The following is a 26,279-nucleotide window of genomic DNA, read 5'->3' as shown; positions in this document are numbered from 1 at the left end:
CTTTTGAATCACATTCTTCTAAATTTGAGCCAAATCCAGCCCATACCAGAAGGAAGTTCCACAATTAGAGCAATCTTTTGAAAGGTTTTCTGCCTAGATGGGATTAATTTTTAAAACTACAAATATGTTCACAGCGAAGCGTGAAAATAAAATGCCTAGAATCTATCATACAAGTGTAGTTGAATGAATTACATTTTTAGATGAAACAACCAGAAATTTATAGTTGAATCTATCATATTTATAGTTCATTGAGAGAATCAGAAATGTATAGTTGAATCTAATATATTTTTAGTTGAATGTCTAATATCAATCATACAATTGTAGTTGAACCTATCATATTTACAGTTGAATCAATAATACCATTACAGTTGAATTATGGTGGCCACTCAAATTCAAATTTTGATTTCCCGCATTTTTTACGACTTTTTCCCGCAGAATCTTACAAACATGGTTCTCAAAAAAAATCATTCGGAAAAGCTCAATTTAACGATTTTCTAGTGAAGTTATTAAAATTTTAAAATTTATTAAAATAGATAAGTAAATTCAATTCACAAAGCAATTATATTTTGAATCTTATGTTCAATTATGAGTTTTTTTTTTCTAAATGTGTATTCCATAAACTTTGAAAAACCGCAAGCAATAAAATAGATTGATTTTCGAGACGTAAATTCAAAATGTATTAATGTTACCGTGTGAGTTTAGATCGGAAATCAAGTGATTTTACATTTTATCTATGCAACCGCAATATTCATTTCCTTCTCCCTAATATTTCACCTGATAATATTTCCCAAGTTTTTATATTTACCGGAGGAAAAATTGTCGGAAGTCGACCAGACCGCACTAAACACCATCAGCATTTTCTTGAGAAACTTCTCTTAACAAATGATTAAAATCCCTTAAAAAAGCAATTTCAGTTGAAAGTAAAATAATTCTTACGAGAGACAAAATTTATTAATTGTGAGGAAAAGAATCAGTAGATTTTAACCCAAGGAACTAATTTCTGTTTATCATATTTGCTTTTTGAGTATTGTAGGGAAGATTCGAATTATGTTGGTTCAAAATTTTCTCATGGCGGTGACACTCAGTTTGGACTGGTCAAACCCAAACAAATATTCGTTGATAAGTTCACTAAAGGTTCAAAATGTTTAATTTTAACATTAATTAGAAAATAAGCCGCAGAACTCCATACTATGCTATGCGTTTATTGAAGTTTATTCATTTAAAGAATATTCTCTGACTTCACTTTATATGACACATGATTCATTCCAGCGTGACGTGACGACTTTTTGAAAGATTTTTGGCATAAATTGCTAATTTTCCAGCCAAAGAACTTCAACTATTTTTGAAGATTTTTGAATTCCCTATCCAACAAGCTTATTTTTCTCTTTTTTCAACTTGCGGTTCCAAATTTATTCAAGACGTGACAACACAGGCGAGAAAACAACTTTTCCAAAATAAAATCATAGAAGCCAAATTTCTCGTCTCCCTCACATTTTAACAAAAAAAAACTTTTTGATAAAAACTACTAGAAAGTGATAGCTTTTATGCCACAAGGATGGTAAAGTGTCGTAAACAAAAAAATAGCTTTTAAACCAGATTACAGATAAACAAAACGTTGTATCAATGTAACAAACAATAATTGTTTGATATAAGAGAGATATGCTCGAAAAAAAACTGTATGTTTAGAAGACTGACCCCAAATTTTTGGCTGATATACTGTGAGGTGATCCAAAACTTTGTGTCGATGACTTAAGTAGCTATTTTATTCATTTCAAGTATGTTGCAATTTTTGTGTTTGATGTGTTTAAGAATTCGAATTGCAACTTGAATTTTGAAATTTGGTCCACCTTACCTTGAGATGTCCGGGTTAATGTAACTAAACATATACCTATAATGTGGTAATGTGACTAAACATATACTTATATTTTGATATATTCACCCAAGGGAGGTTTAGCAGCACACAATATTTCGAATGAAATTAAAACAAATGTATTATGTCGTAAGTTGCTGAGATCTAGTCGAAAAAAATTTTCATGTTTTTGAACGGGTTGTCCTAAACATATAGCGGGCAGTGTATGAACTGAGCAAAAATTCACGATTTCTTTGAGGAGTTCCCGACTTTTTCCCGTTGGATTTAAAATCCCGACTTTTTCCCGCATTTCCTGACTTTCTCGAATGAATTGCCACCCTACTGAATCTATTGTATTCATAGTTGATTGCGTGAGATCAATCAGCAGTTTGTAGTTGAATCTATTATATTTATAGTTGAATGTGAAAAAATCAACTGTACGATACGGGATACGGTCAAAATTTGGTCAAGAGAAAACGCGTGTAAATCGGTGAAATCGTTTATTTAAAAAATCAAATTAAATTTCTTTTTCAAGTTTAATTAGTATAAAATTCAAGAAAAATATTCAGTTAGGCTTCCGCTTTTCCAAATCCGAATTGCCGGGCCTTATGCTCAACCTCTGCCATCAGATTTTGTACAGCCACCTTGTCCACCTTCTTCGCCGCAGAAAGCCAGTTTGCCTTGAACTGCTGCTCGTCCTTAGCAGTTTTTTTGGTCTTCTTTAGGTTCCGCTTGACAATAGCCCAGTAATTCTCAATTGGGCGGAGCTCTGGCGTGTTGGGAGGGTTCTTGTCCTTGGGAACCACCTGCACGTTGTTGGCGGCGTACCACTCCATGGCCTTTTTACCGTCACGTCAAGTTGATATTGACCAAATTTGGACCGTATCACCCTTTACACTTTGATGATTGGTATAACTAGCTGGAATATTTGGAACAACAGTTGTCTTTTTTCTCCGTGAAGAAAAAGGGGTCTAGAACTCCGTTCTCCGTCTTACATGGTGGAGAATGGCATCTCTGCTCACAGCTTTGATAAAACACTTTAAGCTCGAAATCATGTTTTAATAGTAATTTATTTAATGTTTAAGAGGACGGTAGCCCGATTTACCCATAATGTTCATAACTATCCCTTAGATACCGGCGTAATAATGAATTTACGGAGTAATTGTTAACACTTAACAGGCATTTAACAACTGAAACATAAAAATAAGAAACGTATTTTTAAATGAAGACGGGACCATTCATCCATTTTGTTACTTTCCAGAAATTGTACATTGCAGAAAGACTTGTTTAGCTGTTAGTATTGAAAACTTAGTAATTTTGTTCATAATTACCTCACTTGACCTGGTGTGCGATCGCATATTTTTCCGTGGTCGCGTTTTGCTTCGTGATTCCTTGAAAATTATTGTTCGTTACTTCCATCGAGTTATTCAATGTTATTTAGTCCGACATTTTTTTATGGTTCGTCAAAACTGGATTCTAACTTGCATTTTTGTAGATCTGAGAAGACAGGGAAGTGCTGCAAGTGTGAAAAATAAAGGAATCTTAGTCGATTTGAATTGTAGATTCAGATTGTAGATTTACCAATGTTTCAAAAGTTCCCTGATTGTGCGCTTTGTGACAGGAAGTATCGTGTTTAGGTAAAGAAAAAAAATGCAAGTTCCAGCGCCGGAGTCGTTTTTTAGGTGGCGTTAAGGAGTTAAGAAATCACGGGGGAATATTTATGAGTAGGGTTTTGGAGAACGTGTTTTCTGTTCATATGGTAGTTAAATAATATAATAACCACAACGTTATGTGTTTTTTCTAATGTTTTAATGTTTGATCAACGGATAACATAAAATAATTCGAGAAATTGTGGCTTTTGGAAGAAGTTTATATGAATGGACTCGTGAATTGTTAGCTAAGTGTTCTTAGTAAAATTCTGATTAAGACCTACAGGATTGTTGGATTTTTGTCCAAGTGATTTATATAGTTGGGGCTGCAAATTGATAACCAAGTTGTCGACTAGACGACACCATTTGAAAAATTGGCTATGTATACTGTATTTGTATCGCTCTCGTTGGGCGGTAGTCAACATTTGATGGATTATGATGGTTACTGTGATTGGAAAAAATATGAAGAATTCGGCGTAAATCAAGATCCAGAAAATTCATCTAAGTACCTTTTTCATGTTTTATTTCTTCAAAATTTTTTATTGAGTTGGAATTGTTACAAGGTAAGATTTGAATCACGAGTATAAATTATTTATTGATCAAATATTTAAAATAGCTTAACTCTATTATGGGGTTTAGTGGGGGGATTGGACAGGACATCAAACGATCGGAAGACTGATATACAATGGATTGTGGGTTCAAGCCAGCCGGAGTATCTCGGCAAATTTGGAATCATGAGTAGGTTATTTAGGTACCTTCTCAGGAATCTTTATTTGTTTCGAACAGTTGGAAGGGAGTGAGATGAGTCAAACCTGTCCCAAACCAGTGGTAACGGACCCCTTGGTTGTGCTGCACTAATTGTTGATGAGTTAAGTATTAACAATATTTGAATGTGCGATCAAGACTTCCCGTACCGCCTCGGGTCGAAAGACCTATCAGCCACTGGTGGGTTCTCATACATACATACATACATACAATTACCTCACTTGACCTTACTGGAACAAGAATAAAAGCACTATTTTTCGAAAATTCACTCGTTGAATCGTTTTTTTGTTAGTCTAAGATAAATAATTCCTTAAGGTATACTAACAATGACCGTCGATGGTTTAACCTTCTAGAAATTTTAGAAACATTTATATGAATGCATGTTTTCCTTTTGTTTCGTTCCAGAACCTGGCTAACGAGGGCAAAAAAATCAAGGGACGCACGGGATGGCCCCAGCACGTTTGGGCCTTAGAAACTAAAACCACCATCAAATAAGTCAACCGAAGACTGGGTCAACCAAAACTATGGACCAGATCATCAGCAACAACAAACCTAACGTGATATTCGAAGCCAAAGAATCGTAACTTTCTAGATTGTAAATAATTTGATCCCGAAAAAAACCTAAACATCCACAACCGGATTGTTTGCTATTATTAATTCGAAGAATTTCTCCACTTCTCTAAATAAACTCGTACTGAATGCTCTAGTGAAAATAAAGTGTTCGAATCTATACAACTCTTTATATTGCTTGGGGGATAAGATCTTTTTATTCATTTCTATTCCGATTCCGAATATCCATGTGCTCCAAATATTATTTCAATGACCATTCCTCTCAATGTTCCCATTTCTAATACACTTCTTCCTTCGTTCAACTGCTGCTGAGGCCATTGGGGCGGCACATTATTGACTATTTTTACGTGTTGATGATTCTCGCGTCTGAGGGATGAGGCTAAAAACCAGATGGCCCTCCCTTCGTTCGTTTCGTGTTGGGTCGATCGATATTTTACGCCCTGTTGATCGGCAACATCGGCAGCAAAAATGGGTGCCAGTTGCTAGCTTTGCGAGAAGAACGATATCTTAAATATTTCACAAGAACCGATTTTCAGAATGTGGAACTATAAAATAATTGTTTTTTTTTTTTAGTTTTGGGCAAGCGTTTCAATTTAAAATGAAAGTTTCATTTATACGTTAAACCCAATGCACAGTGGTCCAGATCAAACATTTAGCGCGAGACAAAATTAATAACACAAAATCCTTGCGTTTTAGACAAATCATTTGTTCTACAAAGTTACATTATATAATAAGCGCTTTCTTTTTTAAAGGTGAGTTATTAGGACGTGTCAATATCGTGGAAATTCGTGATACTAATTTCTTTCGGTGAATAGATAGAGTATTGAAATGTTCTAGAAAGTTGTAGTTTGTATCATTTGAAAAAACTTTGCTGAACATACCAAAATCGTACAATGAAACGGTATCGCTCTATGATTTTTTCAAGATCAAAAGAGTAGGGCGTGTCTAAAAAAACGGTTTTTTGCTTATAACTTTTTTAATAGATAATCTACAAGTTTGATGTGTTCTAAACACTTTCTCAACACAACAAAACGCATCTTGTTCTCGAAGACTGTGCATGGCTATCTTATTGTCTTTTGAAGCTAGGAGCATTATCTTGTAAAAAATTATCAATTTTTGAGCTGCTATATCTCGAATTGGGGCGAACGAAAAAATCTGCTTTTTGCTGCATAAACTAGGTTATAATACGAGTATTAGATACAGAAAAAACTGGAGATGCGTTTTTTGTTTAACTCAAGATTTTCAATTTTGAACATCTTATATTTTTAAGTTTTTTCAAACAAAAAAGCACGTAAAAAAATTTCGTGCTTTAATGTTCATTGAATTTACATTCCGTTGATCGAATGAGATTTTTTATGCTTTATTTGTTAGCATTCTCAAATATTCCCTTTTATAAATATTGTAGCTAAAAATTATTTTTTATAAATTTTTTTATATAAAAATGCATATTCATTTAATAATAATGTAAAAGATGTTAAATTCAAATATTTTTTAAAATAATGTGCGCAGCTTCAGGTAGTTGAATTTCTTTGACAATGAATTTGAGCTCCTCTCTGCACTACAACTGGGTTTCTTCTAACTAAAAAAAAGATCATAACAAGAACTGTTTCATTTCGTAAGTCGGATTTCAAGTTACGAACACGTCAAGAAGAATAATTAATTCCTAATATGTAGAAAGCTTTTAAAAACACCTCAATGGATCGTATGTACGCATGTAACGGGGAAAAGCCATAACAATATTTATTAGGATTTTCCTCGTCGATTGGTTGTGGTACGTTCAGCCTTTTCCCAGATGGTTTACTAATGTAACATTTTTGAGAACACGAGTCGGCCAAATCGTTAATTTCTTTTGAATCAGGCATGGTAAAGACAAGTTCGCTTTTGGTATTGACAAAGAAATTCTTGAACAAACAACATGTTGGACGTAATATTTACTTATATCTCATCTTCCATTTTCAAACTTCTCTCTGCGTTAACACAAAGGTTTAATTTTTAAAAAGAAGTTTGATTGGTCTTCATAATGTAGTTGAAGAGGGATAGTCATTGTTCCCTTCTAAAAATTTCATTTGGCGGTTTTCAATGTGCTGAGCTTTGGTTAAGTCACTCCGACAAAGAAACGCCAAACCTTCCTCTGGCGCATACGGATCTACCGTGGGTTGTACAGACGGTTGCGATGATGCATCTGGTGATTTTTTTCAGTGAGTTGACATTTCGCCTTACATTTGAGGTAATTTTCTTCTTGCAATTAACAGTTTAAAAACACTGTATGGAATTCCATTTCGCCTAATCGAATATATCTCTAATATCAAACTCGCCAAACATGACATACTGGATAGCACGCCTGCGCTTTCTAAGGCCATTATCTGCATAAAAGCAAAAAAATTTCAATAACTTTTAAAGCCGGTAAAATAAAGCATGTTAGAGGAGGATTTGATATTTTTGTTTGAAAATACTTAAAAATATAAGATGTTCAAAATTAAAAATCTCGAGTTAAACAAAATACGCATCTCCAGTTTTTTCTGTATCTAATACTCGTATTATAACCTAGTTTATGCAGCAAAAAGCAGATTTTTTCGTTTGCCCCAATTTGAGATACAGCAGCTCAAAAATTGATAATTTTTACAAGATAATGCTCCTAGCTTCAAAAGACAATAAGATAGCCATGCACAGTCTTCGAGAAAAAGATGCGTTTTGTTGTGTTGAGAAAGTGTTTAGAACACATTAAACTTGTAGAGCATCTATTAAAAAAGTTATAAGCAAAAAACCGTTTTTTAAGACACGCCCTACTCTTTTAATCTTGAAAAAATCATAGAGCGATACCGTTTCATTGTACGATTTTGGTATGTTCAGCAAAGTTTCTTCAAATGATACAAACTACAGCTTTCTATAACATTTCAATACTCTATCTATTCACCGAAAGAAATTAGTATCACGAATTTCCACGGTATTGACACGTCCTAATAACTCACCTTTAAAAAAGAAAGCGCTTATTATATAATGTAACTTTGTAGAACAAATGATTTGTCTAAAACGCAAGGATTTTGTGTTATTAATTTTGTCTCGCTAAATGTTTGATCTGGACCACTGTGCAATGAATTTAGAATGCAGCCTCCAGAGGAACAGGCTTTGAGTTACAAAATTTAGAATTCTTTATGCAATATTCGCTCATCAGAATCAAAATATTGGATAACAGTTTATCATGATCTGGAATTCTATTTTCTAAAAAAAAACACATATATATTTTAAAGACCTGAGACCAATAAGGTCTTTGATTCAGGTAAACCTTTTTTTTTTTCATTCAGAAAAATAATTTTAATTTTTTAATGAATTTTAAATGAATCTTCTGAGCCATTTCCCTGATGATCCTCAACTGTAGTTTCTTATCATGTGCTCACTCCACTTGATTTGAACCGAGTTGATCACCCCCCCCCCCCCCCTCCCCCCTTAAGGGAGAAAACTCGTTAAAAAATATAAGAAAACGCTCAAACTTCTTAAAAAATTTAAAACTTTCCTAGTGGGTATGCCTTTAAATTTTCAAAATTTTCCACTCCGTTTGAATTGTGTTCTCAAACAAACTGCAGTCAAATTTTCCAATAGGCGCATCAAGAGAGTAGAACTTTTACTGGCAGAATTGAAAAATTACGGACAAAAACTCCAAAAAGCCAATCAAATTTTAAGTATCGAAATCGATTAAATACCCAACAAATGGCACTTTTTGACATTGAATCGGTATTAAAGTTTAGATCTAAATTAGTCGACTCAGCAAAGAATCCAACAGATCGAAAGATCGAATTGAGAATAATATGAACCTATCTAATCGATATTTTCATGCCAAAGAATCTATCCAAAAAATAAAAAAAAAATGAATTAAAAGATCGACTGATCCTAGTCCTAACATTTCTTCTTTAAATTTCATAATTCGCTCAACTGCAAAAAATAAAATATAAAAAAATAAATTATCATTCTGGGCTCATTCAGGCTGAGTCGCAGTCGACACCAATCATATCGTAAATATTGTTCCCAGATCATTCACACAATGATAATTTGAATTAAAAGTTATAATCCAGCTTCTGATTTGACAAAAACAGTTGATCTACACAAAAGAACAGCTATTTTGGTGCAAATGCGCTAATAACTGTTTCGAAAGATTTTGGAGTCATGAATTCGAATATTTCATCAATTTTTTTCTATCACCTCTAGTTTAGGTGCTATGGCTCGTCTGACTTGAAAGTTTAGAAATTTTTACTGAATTGCAGCTTAATAAAACAATAAACCGACATAAAACATAAAATCTGATTTTAAATCTAATTACTATACTTTATTTCATGAAGATCAAGATTTTGTCTAGATTTTTTAATTTCAGAGATATTATGCTTTAGTCAAAAAAAAATTATTTGACAATTTTTAGAAAATTCAATTGAATGTGATACAACGATTTTATTTTTGTCATCACAAAAGGAAGTTTAAATTTTTTTTTATGTTAAAAATTTCAATTTATACGACGTCTATGTAGAAGAGATCTGAGATTCATTTTGGTTTAAAATTTCTTTGAAATTTGATCAAATTCCTGTATTTTTGTAGAACTGTAAAAAGTAAAGAGAAAAGTTATGTAACTTTTCTCAGAAGTCGAAATTCACTCTCAGTCATCGAGAAAGTTTATTATTTAATCAAAACCTTTATTTTTAATGTCTTTTTTACATTTTACATTAAAAAAATGCACAAATTGTTCAACGCCTTTCAAATCTAAATCAGCATTTAAATTTTTTTTCCACCAATGTGACTATCAGAAATTGATCCTTTCTTTCATGTTTTTTTTTAAAATTATTTCTAGAACATCGTTTTCAAACATTGTAAATATTGTGCCCTTCAAGGAGTAGAAAATAATTTTTTTATGTTATTCATACCCTCTTGGCGGCAAATTTGTTACTATTCTAATTAAATGGATTTCATTCGATTCAGATTAAATAAAGTTCTTAAATAAATATATTTCATTATTTCATTCCAGAGTTAAATTTAGATTTAGAATTAGCATTCTTGACCACAATTTACGATTATAAATTTATTTCAGAATTGATAAAACCAACACGATATTTTCGAATCACTATTCTGAAAAAAATTAACAGAACAATAAAAAAAATATCAGTATCTAAAAATTAGTTTTTGGTTCATAGCAATTATAATCAAAAACTTATCTCAAATATTTATTTTTCGAATGTATATTTGCAAAATGAGAGAGAATCATTAAAATTTCGTGGTGATCACCTTGCACTGATATGGAAGAGTTCAGGAAAAAGAGATAATTGAAAAGTTTCTAAAAGTTTTCTTCAATTCAACAACAAGTGTATTAAATGTCACTTATAATAAGAGATTCCTAGGATTAATTTTAGCCTGCAGCGCATAACTTTTCCAAAAGTCGGGTCATTTGAGGCACTCTACTGTACATGTTAGGAAACATATAAGAAATATAAAATAGTGTAAAAGAAATTCACTACACCCCCCGTATTCGCATATGAGTCCCATTTGTAAAAACTGCAAACCGTGAAAAAGCTTGTAAAGTTTGAAAATTTGTTTTCATGAAAACAATGGCATGCATCATTTGTTGGTAAAACCTTTCAATAGTTCAGATAGAAAACACCTTAAAGAATATTTTTGTTTACTTTTGCGCTTATACTAACTATAGTTTTTACAGAGAAATTACAATAAATTACTACAATGTGACTTATATGCGAATATTCTTCACTCTCAAGCAGAGATTATTCGCAAAAGAGTCCCTTGTGCTAAAGTTATCAGCGATGGTGGTAAGTGCCAAATTATTTTTTAACAAATTTTATCATTTGTTTATCATTCTATTTGATGACAGGAGTAAGTTTTCAAAAAATCCTGATTCGAAACTGATTTCTAGTCGATGATATTTTTTAAGCGAGTGGGATGTATTTTCCGATGCTTTTTAAAAACGTTTTTTCTGTCTATCCGTGTGAAATTGCTGCCAATTTATCACAGTTCAATTCGTTTAGTTAAATGTTCCGACAAAGAGTTCGCTGGATTCCAAGAAAAGGTAGTAGACGTTTTCCGGGAACATCTTGCTTAGTGATTTAAACGAAAACAGTGGTATTGATATTGTTGTTGATATAGAAAAAATATTTTACCACGCTTCCATGCAAATTTCAACACGAAAGAAACATTAGATCGTATAAATTACACACGGAGGATCCATTCTGATCGAAAATCTATTGATCGTTGTGGAAAAAACCATTCTGGAAAAGTTTAATTATTAATGTTTTTTATGATCAAGAAACAGATATCTTCTCCATAATTTAACCTTATACGATCAATGTTTATGTAAATTTATGTGTTGAACATTAAATTATTAATTTATAAATCCTCTATACAGTTTCCTTCGATTGTATCCTCTAAATCCGAATTTTGGCCATAAGACTTATATGCGAATATTTTTTACACGAGACACACCAGGGGGTTTTGGGGACAAACTTCGAACAAAAACTTGTTTTATACATAAATTAAACCACAAGTTTTCCATTATTAACTCAAAAAAGAAGAAAATGCACATGGGACTCATTTGCGAATAGGAGCAGTAACTATTATTATTATTAACTTTGTAATACAGAAACTGTTTACCAATTGAAATTAAACGCGTGCAACTCAAAAGTAAATATTAAAAAAGTTAACTGCCCCGAGTGAGGATCGAACTCACGACCTTAAGATTATGAGACTTACGCGCTACCGACTGCGCTATCGAGGCTGTTGGTGAAGACCGACTTCTGGATACTCGGGGGTGGAAAATGATTTTCCACACCCCATGTTTTCAAAAGGTCGAAAGTGTTGAAGGCATTTGATGGACAAACTTTTAATAACTACGCATGTAGAAACTTTTATTTCCTTTACACACTTATTATCTTATACTTTTTGAATTATGCTTGAATTTAGAGTCCTTGTTCAATTCATATCGGAAAACTTAATAAAATCAAGTTTACGAATCTAAATTTATTAATCCAAAATATCTGGAACATCCAAAAAAGATTTTTACCAAGTTAAGGTAACGGTACAACTCAGGTAAAAATTAAAATGCATAAAAGACACGTGTGACACGCTGGAATCGATGAGGGATATGATTTAAAGCTGAATGTTGAACCGTTTAAAACTTTTTAAGGGGGGGGTAGGGTCTAACGGGTATAAAAAAGCACCATTTTCACAATTTTGTCTAGAGCTATCGTTCAAACAAATGTATTCAAATTTTTTGCATTATACAAAGCATTGTTAAAAGAACACTTAGTAATTTTTTCGTAGAAAAATATTGAAAAATGAGCCGGTGACGGAGCATTTTCGAGGATGCCTTTTAGAAAACAGGATTTGCGGTGGACACTGTATCTCGGCACAGAATCATCTGAAGTCAAAAAATCAGAGCAAAATATTTTTAATAGATGTTTTTCTGGACCCCAACGTTTTTATTTAACTTAAAAAAAAAATTTATGAAATTTTTGTGGCTGTTTGAAGTAAAAACTACGATTTTTCACGAAAAAATCCGCTATTTTTCATCTGTAAAATCTCCCAAAGTAAAAAAAAACAAAAAAGAAAAACGTTGGGGTCTGGTATTTTATACGTAGAAAATATGTTCCAAATTTGAAAAGAATCGGATAAGTAGTTTTCAAATGACGATGTCCACGGACTTTAAAAATGTGCTTTCGAGAAAGCGCGTTTGAAGTTTCTGCTCTTGCTTTCTTGCAGTATTAGATAGGAGGAGATAAAGGCCTATAATTTCTACAGTTTTGCTTCAATTGACTTGAAAATTTGACATAACATCCTTGAAATGTTTTACAATAAGAAAATAAAAAAATAAAAAAAATCGATTTTTTGAAAGTGTTAGACCCTACCCCCCCCCCCCCCCCCCCCCTTAAATATGTTTTTTAATTCGATTCCCTCAATATGAGAAAATTTCCGTTGTGAAATTCGGGGGAAATCGAAATTAAAACATTTTTAAGGGGTTTTCAACATGGAAACCAGTTCAAAATTCATCTTTTAACAACTCCCCATCGATTCCACCCATGTTACAAAACCAACTTATGTCGCTTTTTTAATTTATTGGCGAAATAAGATTTTTAATTTTCCTTTTTATCCTGAGATGTACCTGAAAACTTTGGTTTTATTTGCAAAGGAATAATATTTTTAGGCTCCTAGGAGAGATTAATTTTTTTCCTGCAGAAGAGCTTAGGTTGTATTGAGAAGATTTCTTTGCACGTAGAATAAAAATTGATTTATGGCTTTAGTTTTCTGAATTGCAAATACAATTGCTTAAATATTTTGTTTTACTGCTTTGTTCAAAAAACAAAATAAGAAATAGGACGGTGAGCGTTATTAACATGAGATTTAAGTGCTGGATAAAGGTTAAAGGCAGTTTTTTTTTTGAGAGATTGAACGGTTTGTTTTGCCGAAAAAGATTATCTGGAGATATGAAAAACTAAAGTCTGAAATAGTATTTATTACAGTAAACTCCAAGCCAATCATTGAATATTTATTAATTACATATAAAACTTGTGATAACAGCATATTAAACAGTTTTTACGTTCTAAAATGGTGTTAAAATACAACAACAAAAATTTAAAAAAAATTCAATATATGCGCATACAAATAAAAAACAAAAAAAAAATAACTAAAAAATGATGGATAATGACAAAAATAGTAAATAAGACAACAAAAAACATTACAAACAAAACAACAAATGTGCTTAATGCATCCGAAACAGAATAAGAAAAATTTAAAAAAAAACTTAAAATATAAAAAAAATGACTGAAAATTATGTTAATGATAATAATAATATTATTTTTTTGGTAATAAAAAGTATAAAAAATTGAGAAAAAACCGTTCGATTTTGGCAACATTTGGAAAAAAATCTCGAAATATTCTTTTGTCAAAAAAGACAACTGAATGACCCCGACGTGATTTGAACACGCAACCTTCTGATCTGGAGTCAGACGCGCTACCGTTGCGCCACGGAGTCCTGTAAACATGCCGTGCCAAATGCGTATGTTGAACTCGAGGACGGCAACACAACCTTAGAACTCCAAAATGAATATCACAGATCACACACGGATCAAGGGCGATTAAATGTTAAGGTAGGTACTTCTAACTAAGCTCTTTTGTATTAGTATGTTCATTTCAAGTTGAATCTGGAAAGATTTTAAACTGTTATGTCTTATGGCGTTAATCAGGCCAAAAAAAAATCAATTTATATAAAAACGAATAAATGAATTACACCCACAAATTTAGTTGAAATCATTTAAAACTCACAATCTGCTATGAATCTATAACTGTATTGTATAGGTGCAAAAAAAGTAAAATAAAGATGATAACATTGATGAATCTTTGCGGAATGCTGATGCTTCTCGCTTAGGTAAACAACGTAAGAAAGAGCGAGCGAGAGGACACTCCACACAATTGGACTTTGTACTGCATTATACAGCTTTCCCGTTTACGGTGGATTGGGGATGGTGATTTTTATGTTTTGATCGAGTAGGTACTACTGAAAAGAACGGCAGCCGTGATAGAGTTAAGTCGCTAAAGTTGAGCAAGGTTCATTGCACTGCCTCCGGTTCGTTCTACTCATAGCGTATCGAGACATTTTGTTAATGTTATTCTGAGTTTAACCAAATTATATTAATTTGTTAGTTAAACCTGCATTAAAGATGATTAATACTGGGTGAGTATCTGTCCTTCGGCTAAGTATTAAGCAAGTGCAAAATTGGTGGGCTGAATGTATCTGTACAATACAGCCACACAGTGATTGTGCAGCTTTCTGTAATCAGCTTCCAGAATGGCCATTTATCAGTCAGGTTAAACCTTTGATAAGGCCATACATTTTTCATGCTGTAACCATCAGTCCAACAAATTGAGCACTTTGAGAAAGTTCCCTAAATTTCTTGGCTGACACGTCATTGTGGTTTAAACCAAAGGAGAGTAAACATGAAAAACACTGGGTGTGTTGTTTGATGCGGTCGAAAAACCGGTTCCGATTTACGCTTCTATGAATAGCGTTTACAATATTGGTCGTCTTCTTTATTTTAACTTTCAGTAAATTAGCCGGTCGGACTATCTTCATCACCGGTGCCTCCAGAGGAATCGGTAAAGCTATCGCCCTCAAGGCGGCCCAGGATGGTGCCAACATAGTGGTGGCGGCCAAGACGGCCGAGCCTCATCCGAAGCTGCCGGGAACCATCTACACGGCAGCAGCCGAGAGTAAGTTGTTTTTTTTTTTCAATTAATACCTAATACCTTGTCTATTTTTCGAAATCTAGCTCAATTTTTAAGTTTTCCATAAACGAAACAAGTTGAAGTCAGTGGAGGAAAGAACCGATTGTTCAAAACTAAATTCAATCGATGTTTTTCTAAGAGAAAGAGAAAAATCAAAGAAGTTTCCTATCTGGTTTCGAAAAACCATGGGTTCACGTTTTATCGCTTAACTTTTTTGCAAGTAATAGCGCCAGTAAGCAAAGGTCTTACATAGATAAGAGTACGCTGACTATGTACCTACATGGTGAACCATTTTTGGAGTCGATATGTAAACGGTTGAAACAGGGAATAAATCAATCATTAGCATTTGTTATTTGTTATTTATTTCTTATCAACGGATCACATGTATAGCATAAATAAAGGCATTACTTAAATTTTTACCGAATTATTCAACAACCCATTGGAATCAAGATTTTTGTATGTGAAGTAGTCAAAGTTTGATGTAGATACATATATTGAAACAACTAGCAGTTTTTTTGTAAGTTGTGGTGGATAACCCGTTAACATAGCACATCAGGCTTGTCACATTCGATCTTCTCTTTACAAAACCGTGCTGGAGTTTCGGTGTTGTTGCAGAATAAATTCTTTTGTACATCAGAACTTCAAGCACTTCGGTAGTTCTCTACGCGATGAACGTTTCCCGACTTATGAACTGGATGTATTGAAGCTATTCTCCAACGCCTTGGAAAATCACATTCAAGAAATCGACAATGACAATGAAATTCCACTCGGATTGGGACATTTTTGACTGATCCAGGTTACTCAAAACTTCAAAAAAGTTCACCATTTCGAATGAGTTATAAGAAAGATATTCTTGTGATAACTGAAATGAATGAAATTGACACTTCACGGCGTTTATGTTTCCCTTACAGTCGAAGCGGCCGGCGGAAAGGCCCTCCCGTGCGTGGTAGATGTCCGGGACGAGGGAGCTGTTCGGGCGGCCATCAAGAGTGCGGTCGACAAGTTCGGCGGAATCGACATCCTGGTCAATAACGCTAGCGCCATTTCGCTCACGCCTACGGAGCAAACGGACATGAAGCGCTACGATCTGATGCATCACATCAACACCCGCGGGACGTTTTTGGTGTAAGGCAATCTGTTGCGAATGATTATTCCTAACATTTAACCGATTTGTTTTTAAATTTTAGTTCCAAGGAGTGCATTCAGTACCTGAAGAAGAGCAACCATGCACATATCCTCAACATTTCACCTCCGCTGAACTTGAATCCTATTTGGTTTGGTAACCACGTGGCTTATACCATGGCCAAGTACGGAATGTCAATGTGTGTCTTGGGAATGTCAAAGGAGTTCAAAGGGGACAACATCGCGGTCAATGCACTGTGGCCTCGCACTGCCATCTACACTGCGGCCATGGAGATGTTGACTGGAAAAGAAAGTGACCAGTTTTCTCGGAAACCGGAAATTATGAGCGATGCAGCTTATGCGATTCTGAGCAAAGAACCAAAAAATTGCACTGGAAACTTTTACATCGACGATGAAGTTCTGAAGGCGGAGGGAGTTGTTGATCTGAAGCAATACGCCTGCGTCCCGGAGAACGCCGACAAGCTTATGCCGGACTTCTTCCTGGATGTTCCACCAGAGAAGTTGGTGGAATTCGCGTCGGAAGGAAGCCACGCAGCCTCACTGAAGAAGCCAGCTGCTGCCGCTGGTAAAATCGAAGGTCTATTTCAGAAGATCGAATCGCTTCTAAGCGAAGAGATCGTGAAAAAGACCGGCGCAGTTTACGAGTTCAACGTCAAGGGTGAGGAAGCTGGCGTGTGGTTTGCGGATTTGAAGTCCGGCATCGGCAAGGTGGGCAAGGGAAAGCCACCGACCAGTGCCGACGCAACGCTCACTATGGACTCCAAACACTTCTTCGATATGTTTAGCGGCAAGTTGAAGCCAGCCAGTGCATTCATGACCGGGAAGCTGAAGATCTCGGGGGATCTCCAGAAAGCAATGAAGCTCGAAAAACTCATGGGTGGACTGAAGTCCAAGCTGTAAACGGTTGTGGTATTGTTTTTATTTTATTTCTGTTGAAGGTTAACAGTGTGCATGAAATTGATCAATAAATAATATGTATAATGTAAATCGGGTTCTGCGTTTCAATAGTGAGGATATAGCCAATTGAATTTTCAAACTTCGAAACACATTTTTTGTGTTAAACAAGCGGTATCTTTGATAAAAAAAAAAACATTGATTCATCTATGGGCAATTTTAACGCACCGAGATATTTATGAAAAGATTCAAGGAAAAGTCTTTAGTCAAAAAATGCCGTTCTCTAAGCACCGTGACACATTTACTGAGTTTGAGCTTTAGCTTGCTATCAACTACGGTCTACCTTGTTTCCCCTCCTGGCCAATGGCATAATGGTTGTACTCCGTGATTGGCTCGAGATGATCAATATAGCTCAATGAACAAATTTAAAGATTGCTGGGAACAAGCAATACAATCACCGTGACACATTTGCTGAGCGTTTGGTAAGTAACGCATGCGCTTGCCGAACAATACTGTTCAATGTAGAAGATTTTGTTTGTTTTGATCGCTTTATCCGCACAGTTATGGATCAGCTACCAAATGAGGTATTATTATTTTGGCAAAATAAGAAAATCTACCAACTACCTACTCGTATTTTTATCAATCACAGATATTGGAAACCATTTTCTACAACCTGTCGCTGGAAGATCGCAAACGAGCTTCCGAGGTTTGCCGTCGCTGGTCCAGTGTAGTGCTAAGTCGAAACCGTCTGAACGATGTGCTGCTTAAGGTATTCTACCAAGATCGCTCGAAAGATGATTACGCTCAAGTGTTAAGCCTTAGCGAGCGAGCCTACAAACGGGTAGCGATCAAACTCAGCGATGCCACCAAGGATGTGGTCCTCGAAGTCCTACACAAATGCGGTAACTCACTTGAATGGCTTCTGGTGGAAGGAATCGATGACGATAGCGCAAAACAAATCTCCAGCGACGAATTTGTGACAACATTCTGTAGATGTGTTCTTTCGATGAGTTCGCTGAAAGAGCTCCGATTGGTAGGCCTCAACATCAAATTCAGGAGATTCGAAGACATAATTTTACCAGAAATGTCACATTTGAGCCAACTGGAGACGCTTTACTTGGACGACGGTTCGATGGAATTCGGTTGTTTCGATTGGAATCAAATAGCTCCAAACGTGAAGTGTTTATATTTCCCGCACAATGAAAATGCGATCAAGTTTTACGAGATGTTGAGCTTTTATAGCAATCGCTTAGAAAAAATAGGACTCACGACGGATCACCCGGATAAGTATTTCAACGAACTAGCTGAGGAAGTAACGTTTCCCAAAGTTCACTCGTTGAGCTTACTTTGCTATAGATTACCTCGCTTTGGGCATGCAACCCAATTTTTCCAGCGATTCAACAATCTAACCAGCCTAACCGTTGGTTTTGCTATATCATCGGAAACCTTAAACCTTATCGTTAGTAAATTTCCTTCATTGGAACATGTTCAGCTTTACGAAACTCTACCGGAAGACGTCTTCATATCGCTGAGTCGTCTTCCAAAGCTAAGACATCTAACGCTGAAAGCTATCGGTTACGATTACTGGCAAATGTCGCCGAATCATGTCCTACCAAGCTTGCAACAACTTACAATACACCTCATGGAATGGGAAAATGTAGGCAACTTCTATCGGGTCCTTTCACAAATAGCACCAAAACTAGAATGCTACGAATTCATTGCTGGCGATGGAGAAGCCCATATGCCCCACATCTGCCAACATCTGGTCAATATCAAACGGTTAGCTTTCGACGGCTGGGATGTAAGATCTTAAATTTTCATCAACAAGTTATCCAATAACTTTAACTTTTCTTCCATTAGGGTGACTTGGAGCACAGCAACTTCATCAAGCTATACCGTCTGTCGAAATTAACCGACCTTCGCCTGAACAGTTACTGGGACACGTTCTACTGGAGCAAAATACCACGCACTACAAGCGTCCGACGTCTCTTCATCTCCTGGGACCAACGGGTCCACATTCCCGATCCGGCCCGGGAGGAACGAGAGTGGCGCCAGATGATAAAATGTTTGCCCTCGCTCGAACTGCTACAGATTGCCACCGGACTGACCGAAACGGCCGAGCAACAGCGTAAGCTGGAGGAACTGCTGGCACCATCAGGATGTCGGGTCGAGTTCAACGGCGTTAACATCCGCCGCGGTCAGATTTTTCAACCGGGAGTGACCGATTGCAATCGGCAAGCCGAAACGTGGCTGATGAGGCCATGATAATATATTTTAACAATAAGAATGGCGATATTCTATTGAGCTTGATTTAAAAATGAGATGTGTGACTCTGAACGGGGCATAGATTTCATTCATTCGAAATTTCCACTCACGATAGTTTTGGTACTAGCTATAACTTTTTTTGTAGTGTTTAAATAGCTATGGGAAGCTGATGCTTAAAAGGACATGTAGGTGTTTACAGTTTAGAGTAGGCAACTTAGAGTAGTGAGCGATCTTGAGACGTTAGTTCGACCATCCTACAGTGTAGTTTTAGTGCCAGCTTATAACATCATATTTAAAATAAGTTACCTCTTTCCCATTTTCCGTTGTTGTTTATGCTGATCGAAAAAGTCGCCTTTGCCTTGACGATAGCATGCTTTAGCGCAGTTGATTCCATCATTTGCAAATACAAAATCCTATTTTCCGGAAACTTATTATTCTAATGATTTCTCTATAATTCTAAGTCAGTTAAAACTCTTCTAGAGTTTGAATACAAATCTGTCGCTTTTTATTTTCATAACCATACGGGAAAAATCTTAGTGATAATTATAGGCGGAGCACAGGTAGGTACTTACCGATTCATTCGTCACCCTCTTTGTTGTGTACTCGGTGGAAGTGCACCCGCAAGTGAGGCACTTCCGCGAATCTCGCTTCACACTCGCAACACGCTAGATCCAACGGCTGATCAAGCTTTTCCTCATGCTCCGACAGCAGATGCTCGGCCATCTGGACCATATCGGGAAAGCCATCATTTGCTATCGTCGGCTGACACCGGTTGCATCGGTATATTTCGGTGAACCATTTGTCCTGATGCATGGTGCGAGCACGAGCTGGGTGACTGTTGGAGTGTGGTCGCCGATAAACGACTTCCATTTGACATTCGGTACAACGATATAGCATGCGATAAGCTGGACCTGCATAATTATGGGCTTCTTTCATGTGTTCCGTGCGTTGCTCAGATGTGCTCAACCTAATGTCACAAAACTGACAAAAGTAAACGGATACAAAATGTTCACCGGTGTGAAATTTAAGGACGTGGGTCTGCAACCCCAGAGCAGTGTGATAACTGTTACCACAATCATCGCACAGGAACGGATAATAGTTGAAATGATAGGACAACAAATGCGATCGCAGGCTATCGCTGTTGGGGAAGCGTTTTTTGCAAGGTGCACATTTGAGAGAGACTTCTGCGTCCGGGTGTTGCTGCTGCTGATGTTCCGTTAGCTGTGCGTTACTGCAGAAGCACTCGTAGCAAATTTCGCAAAGAGTGAATTTGTCCCCGGCTATGTTGGGAATCGAGACCCGGCGCCGTCTACCGCCGATACGTATTTTGATACATGTGTGGTTCGCCAGCTGTTCTTTGCTTTTGACATAAGTGTTACAAGCATCGCACCGAAGAAATTTTGTTTTTATTTCCCCGGTACTGGCCGGGGAGTGCGTTTCCGATAGTTCATAATCCTGCAAAGTAAAAAAAAAAGAAGGTTAACGAGAAGTTAGTTGAAACCTTCCCCAAAAGACTTACCATAGGTTTTTCTTCCGAATCTTTCAAAGGTTCAGGCGGTGGAAGAGCCGGTGTGGTGGAGATTCGGTGATACAACATATTGTGTCGTATTAGGCGATTGGCCGTTTTAAAGGTTTTATCACACGATTCGCACCTGGGCGCTGCGTCAACTGCCATTGTTTCGAACATAGATTCAGGGTCATTGTAAACACTCGGTGAACGGCTGGACTCGCTTCTAGAATACTGGAGACTGTATTCGGAACTATTGCATGTCGTTACGGCATCTTGGCTCACAAGTTTGGGATACACTAAAATTGGCGTGGTAATCTCATTGCTTACGGGATCTTCTCCTTTGTTCAGTAATTTCAAACAATATTTTCGAAAAGTGGCCGCTTCGCCTATTTTCTTTACACAAAAGTTACAAACATGAACCTCATCTTTTGGGTCTAGCTCAATGCTAATTAAATCGGAAACCATTTTGTCCATCGTTAATTCGGCTTCCATAATGCTGGACCGTTCGGAAAACAAGGGTTCCAGATTGGAAACCGAAAAGCACAACCTACAGCAGGGATCGTTACCATTCAGGGATACACCTTGCTGGACTATGGTTGCATTTGCTGCCCGGCACATGTTACGGAATTTCCAGAAATCTTGCAGCTCGCATCGACACTGGTTACAGACCTGGGACTGGTCGTCATTAGTGTCCTCATTCGGGATTGGTACCTGAACACCGGTTAGCAACTTGATTACCTCGGAAATTTGAACCTGTTGATTGGCTTCGGAAAAATCACTCAAAAGCGGAACTAGGTTATAGTCAGACAGACACAGCAAACATTCACCGGTTTGAATTGGACAACTGCATAACGAAAGTTATAATGAAGTAAATGGTAAGACCATCAACATTTTAAAACTTATTATAGGTACTTACAGATAAATTTCTTTCTGCTGAGTCGACGGCACGGAAGCCATTTCCTGTTTAATTCGGCGTACTCGGTTTGTTTGTTTAACTCGGCAATATACACAATTTACAACGTAAAATCTTTTCCGGTCTAGCTTTAGTTATGTCTATATATTAAAAATGAATGGGAAACGGGTTAAAACTCTATAAAACAATATTTTACACAGGAAAGCAGTTTTTGATTCGCGCACGAACAGCGTTACCGGCACAGAAAAATTTTCACGCGTGAAGCGTTTTCTACACTGTAATTGTATACTACCCTAATTTGGGAAGTGCAAACTCTCAAACATAACTTCACGCTCAAGGAAAAATAAGTTCAGGCAAAATTGTCTATATTATAATAAATTTAGAGTCGGAAACTCAATTCTGCGTAATTATTTTTTCAAGCATCAGCTATCTTTAATTTTTTGCAGAACATTAAAAGGAAAATTGTTGGGATTTTTTTGTTGGAACAAAATCTGAACTGACAAATTAAACTGTACGAGATGTTTGAAATGGTAAATAATTATTATCAAATTGTTTTATTTTTCGCTGTATCAATTCAAAAATTCATAAATATCATTAGTAAATTATATTTGGAATTGTTTTAATCTCTTCTTTCTTTTTATTTTAGTTCATCTTTGAATTTAGATTCATCATAAGAGTGATTTTCATTCTGAGAAATATTTGTACATTTGCATGCATTTCTATTTTTTTAAAATCTAGTTTCGAATTTATTTATTTATTCAATTTAAATTTAAATCGTTTAAACCGACCGGAAAGTTGGTTTGCTCATCGCTCTACATATAATGTCAGTTATATCTACACGCAGCGAATAAGTTTTTTAGGACAAAGGAATTTTCCTTATATTTTTTTGAATTCTAATCATTTTTTTTGGTTCAAGCACCAAGATTTTTCTGAATGTATACTTGCAGGAAAAACGTGCCAAAAAAAGTTTACAAAAAATCACACCAATACACACAAATACACAGACATCGTCATCGTTCTGAAAGAAAGGCAAAAACATCAGTTGCTAATTGTTGCACTTTTCCAACTGAAAATCTTTTCGGAATTGGTTTTTCTATTCGGTCAGGAATAAATAATTTAGCTTGAGGAGTTGTCAGACTTTTAACGCGTTTTGGCGCTTTCACCATTATAAAAATTCGATTGCGAATTCCTTTTTACAATTTAAAGCCGAAAAATGCCTTACCTGATCCACTGAAACTTTCAACCTGAAAGTGAAAAAAAAAACGTGTTAGCACCAGCTATTTGAAGAACGCTAAAATCAACTTTGAATACTAGATGGCGGCACTATACAATTTTGAAATCTTAACGTATTACTGAATACCAGGTGGCAGCACTGTATATTCGAAATTTTCGAACAGTTAGCAGAAGCAACATCAAAATTAAATGCAGCTCCAAATCCTAGGTGGCAGTACTATGAATTTTAGTAAGCAAATGCATCCATCTTTTTATTGATCCATTTCAAATGAATAAAACCGTCCCCGTCGCCAATGTTTACATTGATAGCGTGTGGATGTTCTATTTTTTAACGTGGTTTATTTTTTAATAAAAACTTTTAAAGTGTCTGTCGTGTGATTAATTTTAAGAAGATCTGTGATATTACTCTGTGATCTAGTGATAAAATTACATAAGAATCCATCTGTGATAATCTAACGACCGTACTAAGATGAGTGGCAAGGATGCTGCTCCAGATGGAGCAGCATCAACACACCACCTTATACCACCGGATCCCGGACGAATGGAAAGGATGCAGGACGAGATCATGGAAACTCTTCAACCGACCATGGAAGGAAACAAAAATACGGTTCCTAAACCTGTAAAAATCTACAGAAATTACAATTATCAGAGTGGTGATTGTCGTCCGTATCGGGTGATAGTGGAAAATACGGAAGTGGAAAAGCGAAGGGTAATTAACAGGTTACAAGTCGGAATTTTGCTACACCAAAATGGTTTCGACAAATCTATTGACGACATAAGAAAGACAGCAAGAAACAAGGTAACAGTATATGTTGGAAATATAAAAGACGCTAATAGACTCGCAAATTGTCAAAACCTCAACCTACAAGGATATAAATCATTCATCCCTAAACAATATGTTACGGTAACAGGAGTAATCTCTGGAATTCCACTAGAATTAAAAGATGAGGAAATAAAAAATATCATAAAGGCAAAGGTAGAAATAGACTCCGTTTTCAGAATGCATCGATACAAAGACAAGAAAAAAGAAGCTACATATAAAATGGGTATAGTTTTTAGAAGCAACACTTTACCTAGCGATATAAGTATTTATTCTGTGATACATAGGGTGCAGCCGTACATAAGAAAACCGATAATTTGTTTTAAATGTCTACGTTATAATCATTTGTCCAAAAACTGTAAAGAGTTATCTAATAAATGTATGAAGTGTGCAGCAGAACATTCTGCAGACAATTCCTGTGATATTTTAAAATGTTTGTATTGTCCTAATGGTAATCACAAGACGACGGATAAAGAGTGTCCACGATGGAAAAAAGAAAATGACATACAGGCGATTATGGCAAGGAAAAGTATGACCTATCAGGAAGCGAAACAATTTTTTGAAATTCCAACAGATAATTTATTCGATGTTTTGAGAACAACAGATGAATATCCAACACCAGCTGAAGCATACTCTAAAGTAGCAGCAAATGGCCAAAGTTTTCCACAACATCTACAACAAAAACGCAAAGAATGGAGTTTAGATTATAATAAAAATAGATCTAGAAAAGAAAATAAAACCCAAAACAAATTAAATGTAGTCACAGATACTGTACCTGGGGTGGCAAGTATTTTAGGATTAAATCAGAACGAATTCGCGAAGAAAAGAAAAATGGAAGAGGAAAAGGAAGAACACAGAGGTGTGGGACTATTTAATAAATATAAAACAGGCGAATTTGAGAGGCTAAAAAAAGATATCGAAGAATCTGTTAAAAAACAATCACATGAAGAATGGAAACAAATAATAACAAATATTAATTTGAAATTAGAGGACATTACTAAAACACATGGAAAAACAGGAGGAGAGATATCAGCTTGTATTATGGGTGAGTTGAACAGAATGTTGGGATCCCCGGGAGTTAAATAGTTCACACCGGCGATTTCAAAGTACTACAATCAAATATTCAGAGTTTATACAGAAATAAAAATGAATTAATTCATGAGATGTACACCCAAAACTACGACGCAGCTTTACTTTCCGAGATCTGGATTAAACCGGATCAAATACCTACAGGAAGATGGAATATTCAGGGATACCATCGACTTCTAGCTCCCCGTGCGGACGGATTTGGAGGCGTAGGAATTTTTCTTAAGGAAGAATTTAAGTTTGACACCATTCAACTTTCAACTTCAGGCGACTTTGAAACACTTGGGCTTTTCATATCTAAAATAGAGCTTGCTCTAGTAATTGTTTATATAAATCCCAGAATTTCAATTGGCAATTTAGAAACAGCAATAACAACTCTTTTCAGTGAAGTAACTAACTATGGAAAAGTTCTAATTGGAGGTGATTTTAACAGTCATAACGTGATATGGGGATGTCACGAGACAAACAACAAAGGAAAAATTGTTCATGATGCCATAATTGGCTCTAACTTACTATTACTGAATACTGGAACAGTTACCTTTCTTCCTACAATCACTAATCAGCGACCCAGCGCTATTGATTTAACATTATGCACTCCAAATCTTTTTAATATGGTTGATTGGAAGGTAGTAAACAAAACTTTTGGTGGAAGTGGACATCTTATCATAGAAACTTGTCTTGATTTAAGAGTTAAACGTAAACAAAAGTTTTACTACGACAAACAAAAAATCGCTGAAGAAATGGCTCAAGTAAAACACTGGGAATTCAGCGACTTAATGGATCTTTCTAATCTCTCACAGAATATAACAAAGAAACATAAAAAAACCAGCACTTATTCACCAAAATATTACTGGAGTTCGGAGCTCTCTGAACTATATAATCAAAAACAAGACGCTCTACGTGAGTATAATAGATGCAGCAGCAGTGTAAACTTAGTTAAATGGAAAAAATCCTCTGCTATGTTTCTCAAATCCAAACACAAACACATCAAAGACAAAATGATTGAACTTTCAGGATCCATAGACCCAAGAAACACACATGAAAATTGGAAACTTGTCAGAAGGTTGAAACTCCTCCCAGTCATCAACCCTAAAAACAACCCCATAATCAACAGCAAAAACATGGCAACTCAGTTTTTAACCACAAACTTTGGTCCATCAAATTTTAAAGAACCTCTCCCACCCGAGGAAAATAACACAAGAACTTCCATTTTAAATTATCAACTCTGGAAAAGATTTTTAAGAAACAAATCCTCAAAATCATCACCAGGTACAGACTGCATTAATTACGGGACACTTAAAGATTTGGACCTGCAATCC

The 26,279-nt window shown here is 35.7% G+C and overlaps 4 protein-coding genes and 2 non-coding genes across 7 annotated transcripts in view; 3 read left to right on the top strand and 3 right to left on the bottom strand.

Annotated features, from left to right (window-relative positions):
* LOC129737810 (heart- and neural crest derivatives-expressed protein 1) overlaps nucleotides 1–4,952 on the top strand; it is a 33,479-nt gene extending 28,527 nt beyond the window's left edge. Inside the window, exon 5 of the mRNA XM_055728974.1 lies at nucleotides 4,669–4,952. Within this exon, the coding sequence (XP_055584949.1) occupies nucleotides 4,669–4,758 (90 nt within the window). The 3' untranslated portion in view covers nucleotides 4,759–4,952. The remainder of the gene's footprint in view (nucleotides 1–4,668) is intronic.
* Nucleotides 4,953–11,520: 6,568 nt separating this feature from the next.
* On the bottom strand, nucleotides 11,521–11,593 carry Trnam-cau (transfer RNA methionine (anticodon CAU)). Its single transcript has one exon. It is a non-coding gene; the product is annotated as a tRNA-Met (tRNA).
* A 2,181-nt stretch (nucleotides 11,594–13,774) lies between these two features.
* Trnaw-cca (transfer RNA tryptophan (anticodon CCA)) lies at nucleotides 13,775–13,846 on the bottom strand. The gene has a single exon. It is a non-coding gene; the product is annotated as a tRNA-Trp (tRNA).
* Nucleotides 13,847–14,339: 493 nt separating this feature from the next.
* On the top strand, nucleotides 14,340–17,226 carry LOC129737783 (hydroxysteroid dehydrogenase-like protein 2). Of its 2 annotated transcripts, none has more exons than XM_055728948.1 (4): nucleotides 14,340–14,545; nucleotides 14,918–15,081; nucleotides 16,008–16,221; nucleotides 16,284–17,226. In XM_055728948.1, the coding sequence occupies exons 1-4, from the start codon at nucleotides 14,532–14,534 to the stop codon at nucleotides 17,137–17,139; spliced, it is 1,248 nt and encodes a 415-aa protein (XP_055584923.1). In that variant the 5' UTR covers nucleotides 14,340–14,531; the 3' UTR covers nucleotides 17,140–17,226. The 2 variants fall into 2 exon arrangements, with proteins under 2 accessions (XP_055584923.1, XP_055584927.1); XM_055728952.1 differs by lacking the exon at nucleotides 14,340–14,545 and adding an exon at nucleotides 14,669–14,822.
* A 390-nt stretch (nucleotides 17,227–17,616) lies between these two features.
* LOC129737780 (uncharacterized) lies at nucleotides 17,617–19,456 on the top strand. Its single transcript, XM_055728944.1, has 3 exons — nucleotides 17,617–17,717; nucleotides 17,783–18,934; nucleotides 18,994–19,456. The coding sequence occupies exons 1-3, from the start codon at nucleotides 17,697–17,699 to the stop codon at nucleotides 19,396–19,398; spliced, it is 1,578 nt and encodes a 525-aa protein (XP_055584919.1). The 5' UTR covers nucleotides 17,617–17,696; the 3' UTR covers nucleotides 19,399–19,456.
* A 424-nt stretch (nucleotides 19,457–19,880) lies between these two features.
* Nucleotides 19,881–22,084, bottom strand: LOC129737776 (oocyte zinc finger protein XlCOF7.1-like). Its single transcript, XM_055728941.1, has 3 exons — nucleotides 21,825–22,084; nucleotides 20,918–21,752; nucleotides 19,881–20,853 (listed from the first exon to the last, which is right to left on the bottom strand). Exons 1-3 carry the CDS (start codon nucleotides 21,863–21,865, stop codon nucleotides 19,975–19,977), a joined length of 1,755 nt encoding a protein of 584 aa, XP_055584916.1. The 5' UTR covers nucleotides 21,866–22,084; the 3' UTR covers nucleotides 19,881–19,974.
* Between the last annotated feature and the right edge of the window lie 4,195 nt (nucleotides 22,085–26,279).

The sequence above is a fragment of the Uranotaenia lowii genome, chromosome 1, assembly GCF_029784155.1.
Source record: "Uranotaenia lowii strain MFRU-FL chromosome 1, ASM2978415v1, whole genome shotgun sequence".
In the NCBI taxonomy this organism is placed as follows: Eukaryota; Metazoa; Arthropoda; class Insecta; order Diptera; family Culicidae; genus Uranotaenia; species Uranotaenia lowii.
The sequence above is the reverse complement of the archived record's forward strand: the minus strand, read 5'-3'. Positions and strand labels throughout refer to the sequence as shown.

What these genes read in the sequence shown, in the direction of transcription:
- LOC129737783 (XM_055728948.1), top strand. An exon ending in CTACACGGCAGCAGCCGAGA is followed by an intron (nt 15,082 to 16,007) that starts GTAAGTTGTTTT and finishes TTTCCCTTACAG; the next exon opens with TCGAAGCGGCCGGCGGAAAG. An exon ending in ACCCGCGGGACGTTTTTGGT is followed by an intron (nt 16,222 to 16,283) that starts GTAAGGCAATCT and finishes TTTAAATTTTAG; the next exon opens with TTCCAAGGAGTGCATTCAGT.
- LOC129737776 (XM_055728941.1), bottom strand. Translation starts at nt 21,865, where the DNA reads ATGGCTTCCGTGCCGTCGACTCAGCAGAAAGAAATTTATCT. An exon ending in CAGCAGAAAGAAATTTATCT is followed by an intron (nt 21,753 to 21,824) that starts GTAAGTACCTAT and finishes TTCGTTATGCAG; the next exon opens with TTGTCCAATTCAAACCGGTG. An exon ending in ATTCGGAAGAAAAACCTATG is followed by an intron (nt 20,854 to 20,917) that starts GTAAGTCTTTTG and finishes TTTACTTTGCAG; the next exon opens with GATTATGAACTATCGGAAAC.
- LOC129737780 (XM_055728944.1), top strand. Translation starts at nt 17,697, where the DNA reads ATGGATCAGCTACCAAATGAG. An exon ending in TGGATCAGCTACCAAATGAG is followed by an intron (nt 17,718 to 17,782) that starts GTATTATTATTT and finishes TATCAATCACAG; the next exon opens with ATATTGGAAACCATTTTCTA. An exon ending in TAGCTTTCGACGGCTGGGAT is followed by an intron (nt 18,935 to 18,993) that starts GTAAGATCTTAA and finishes TTCTTCCATTAG; the next exon opens with GGTGACTTGGAGCACAGCAA.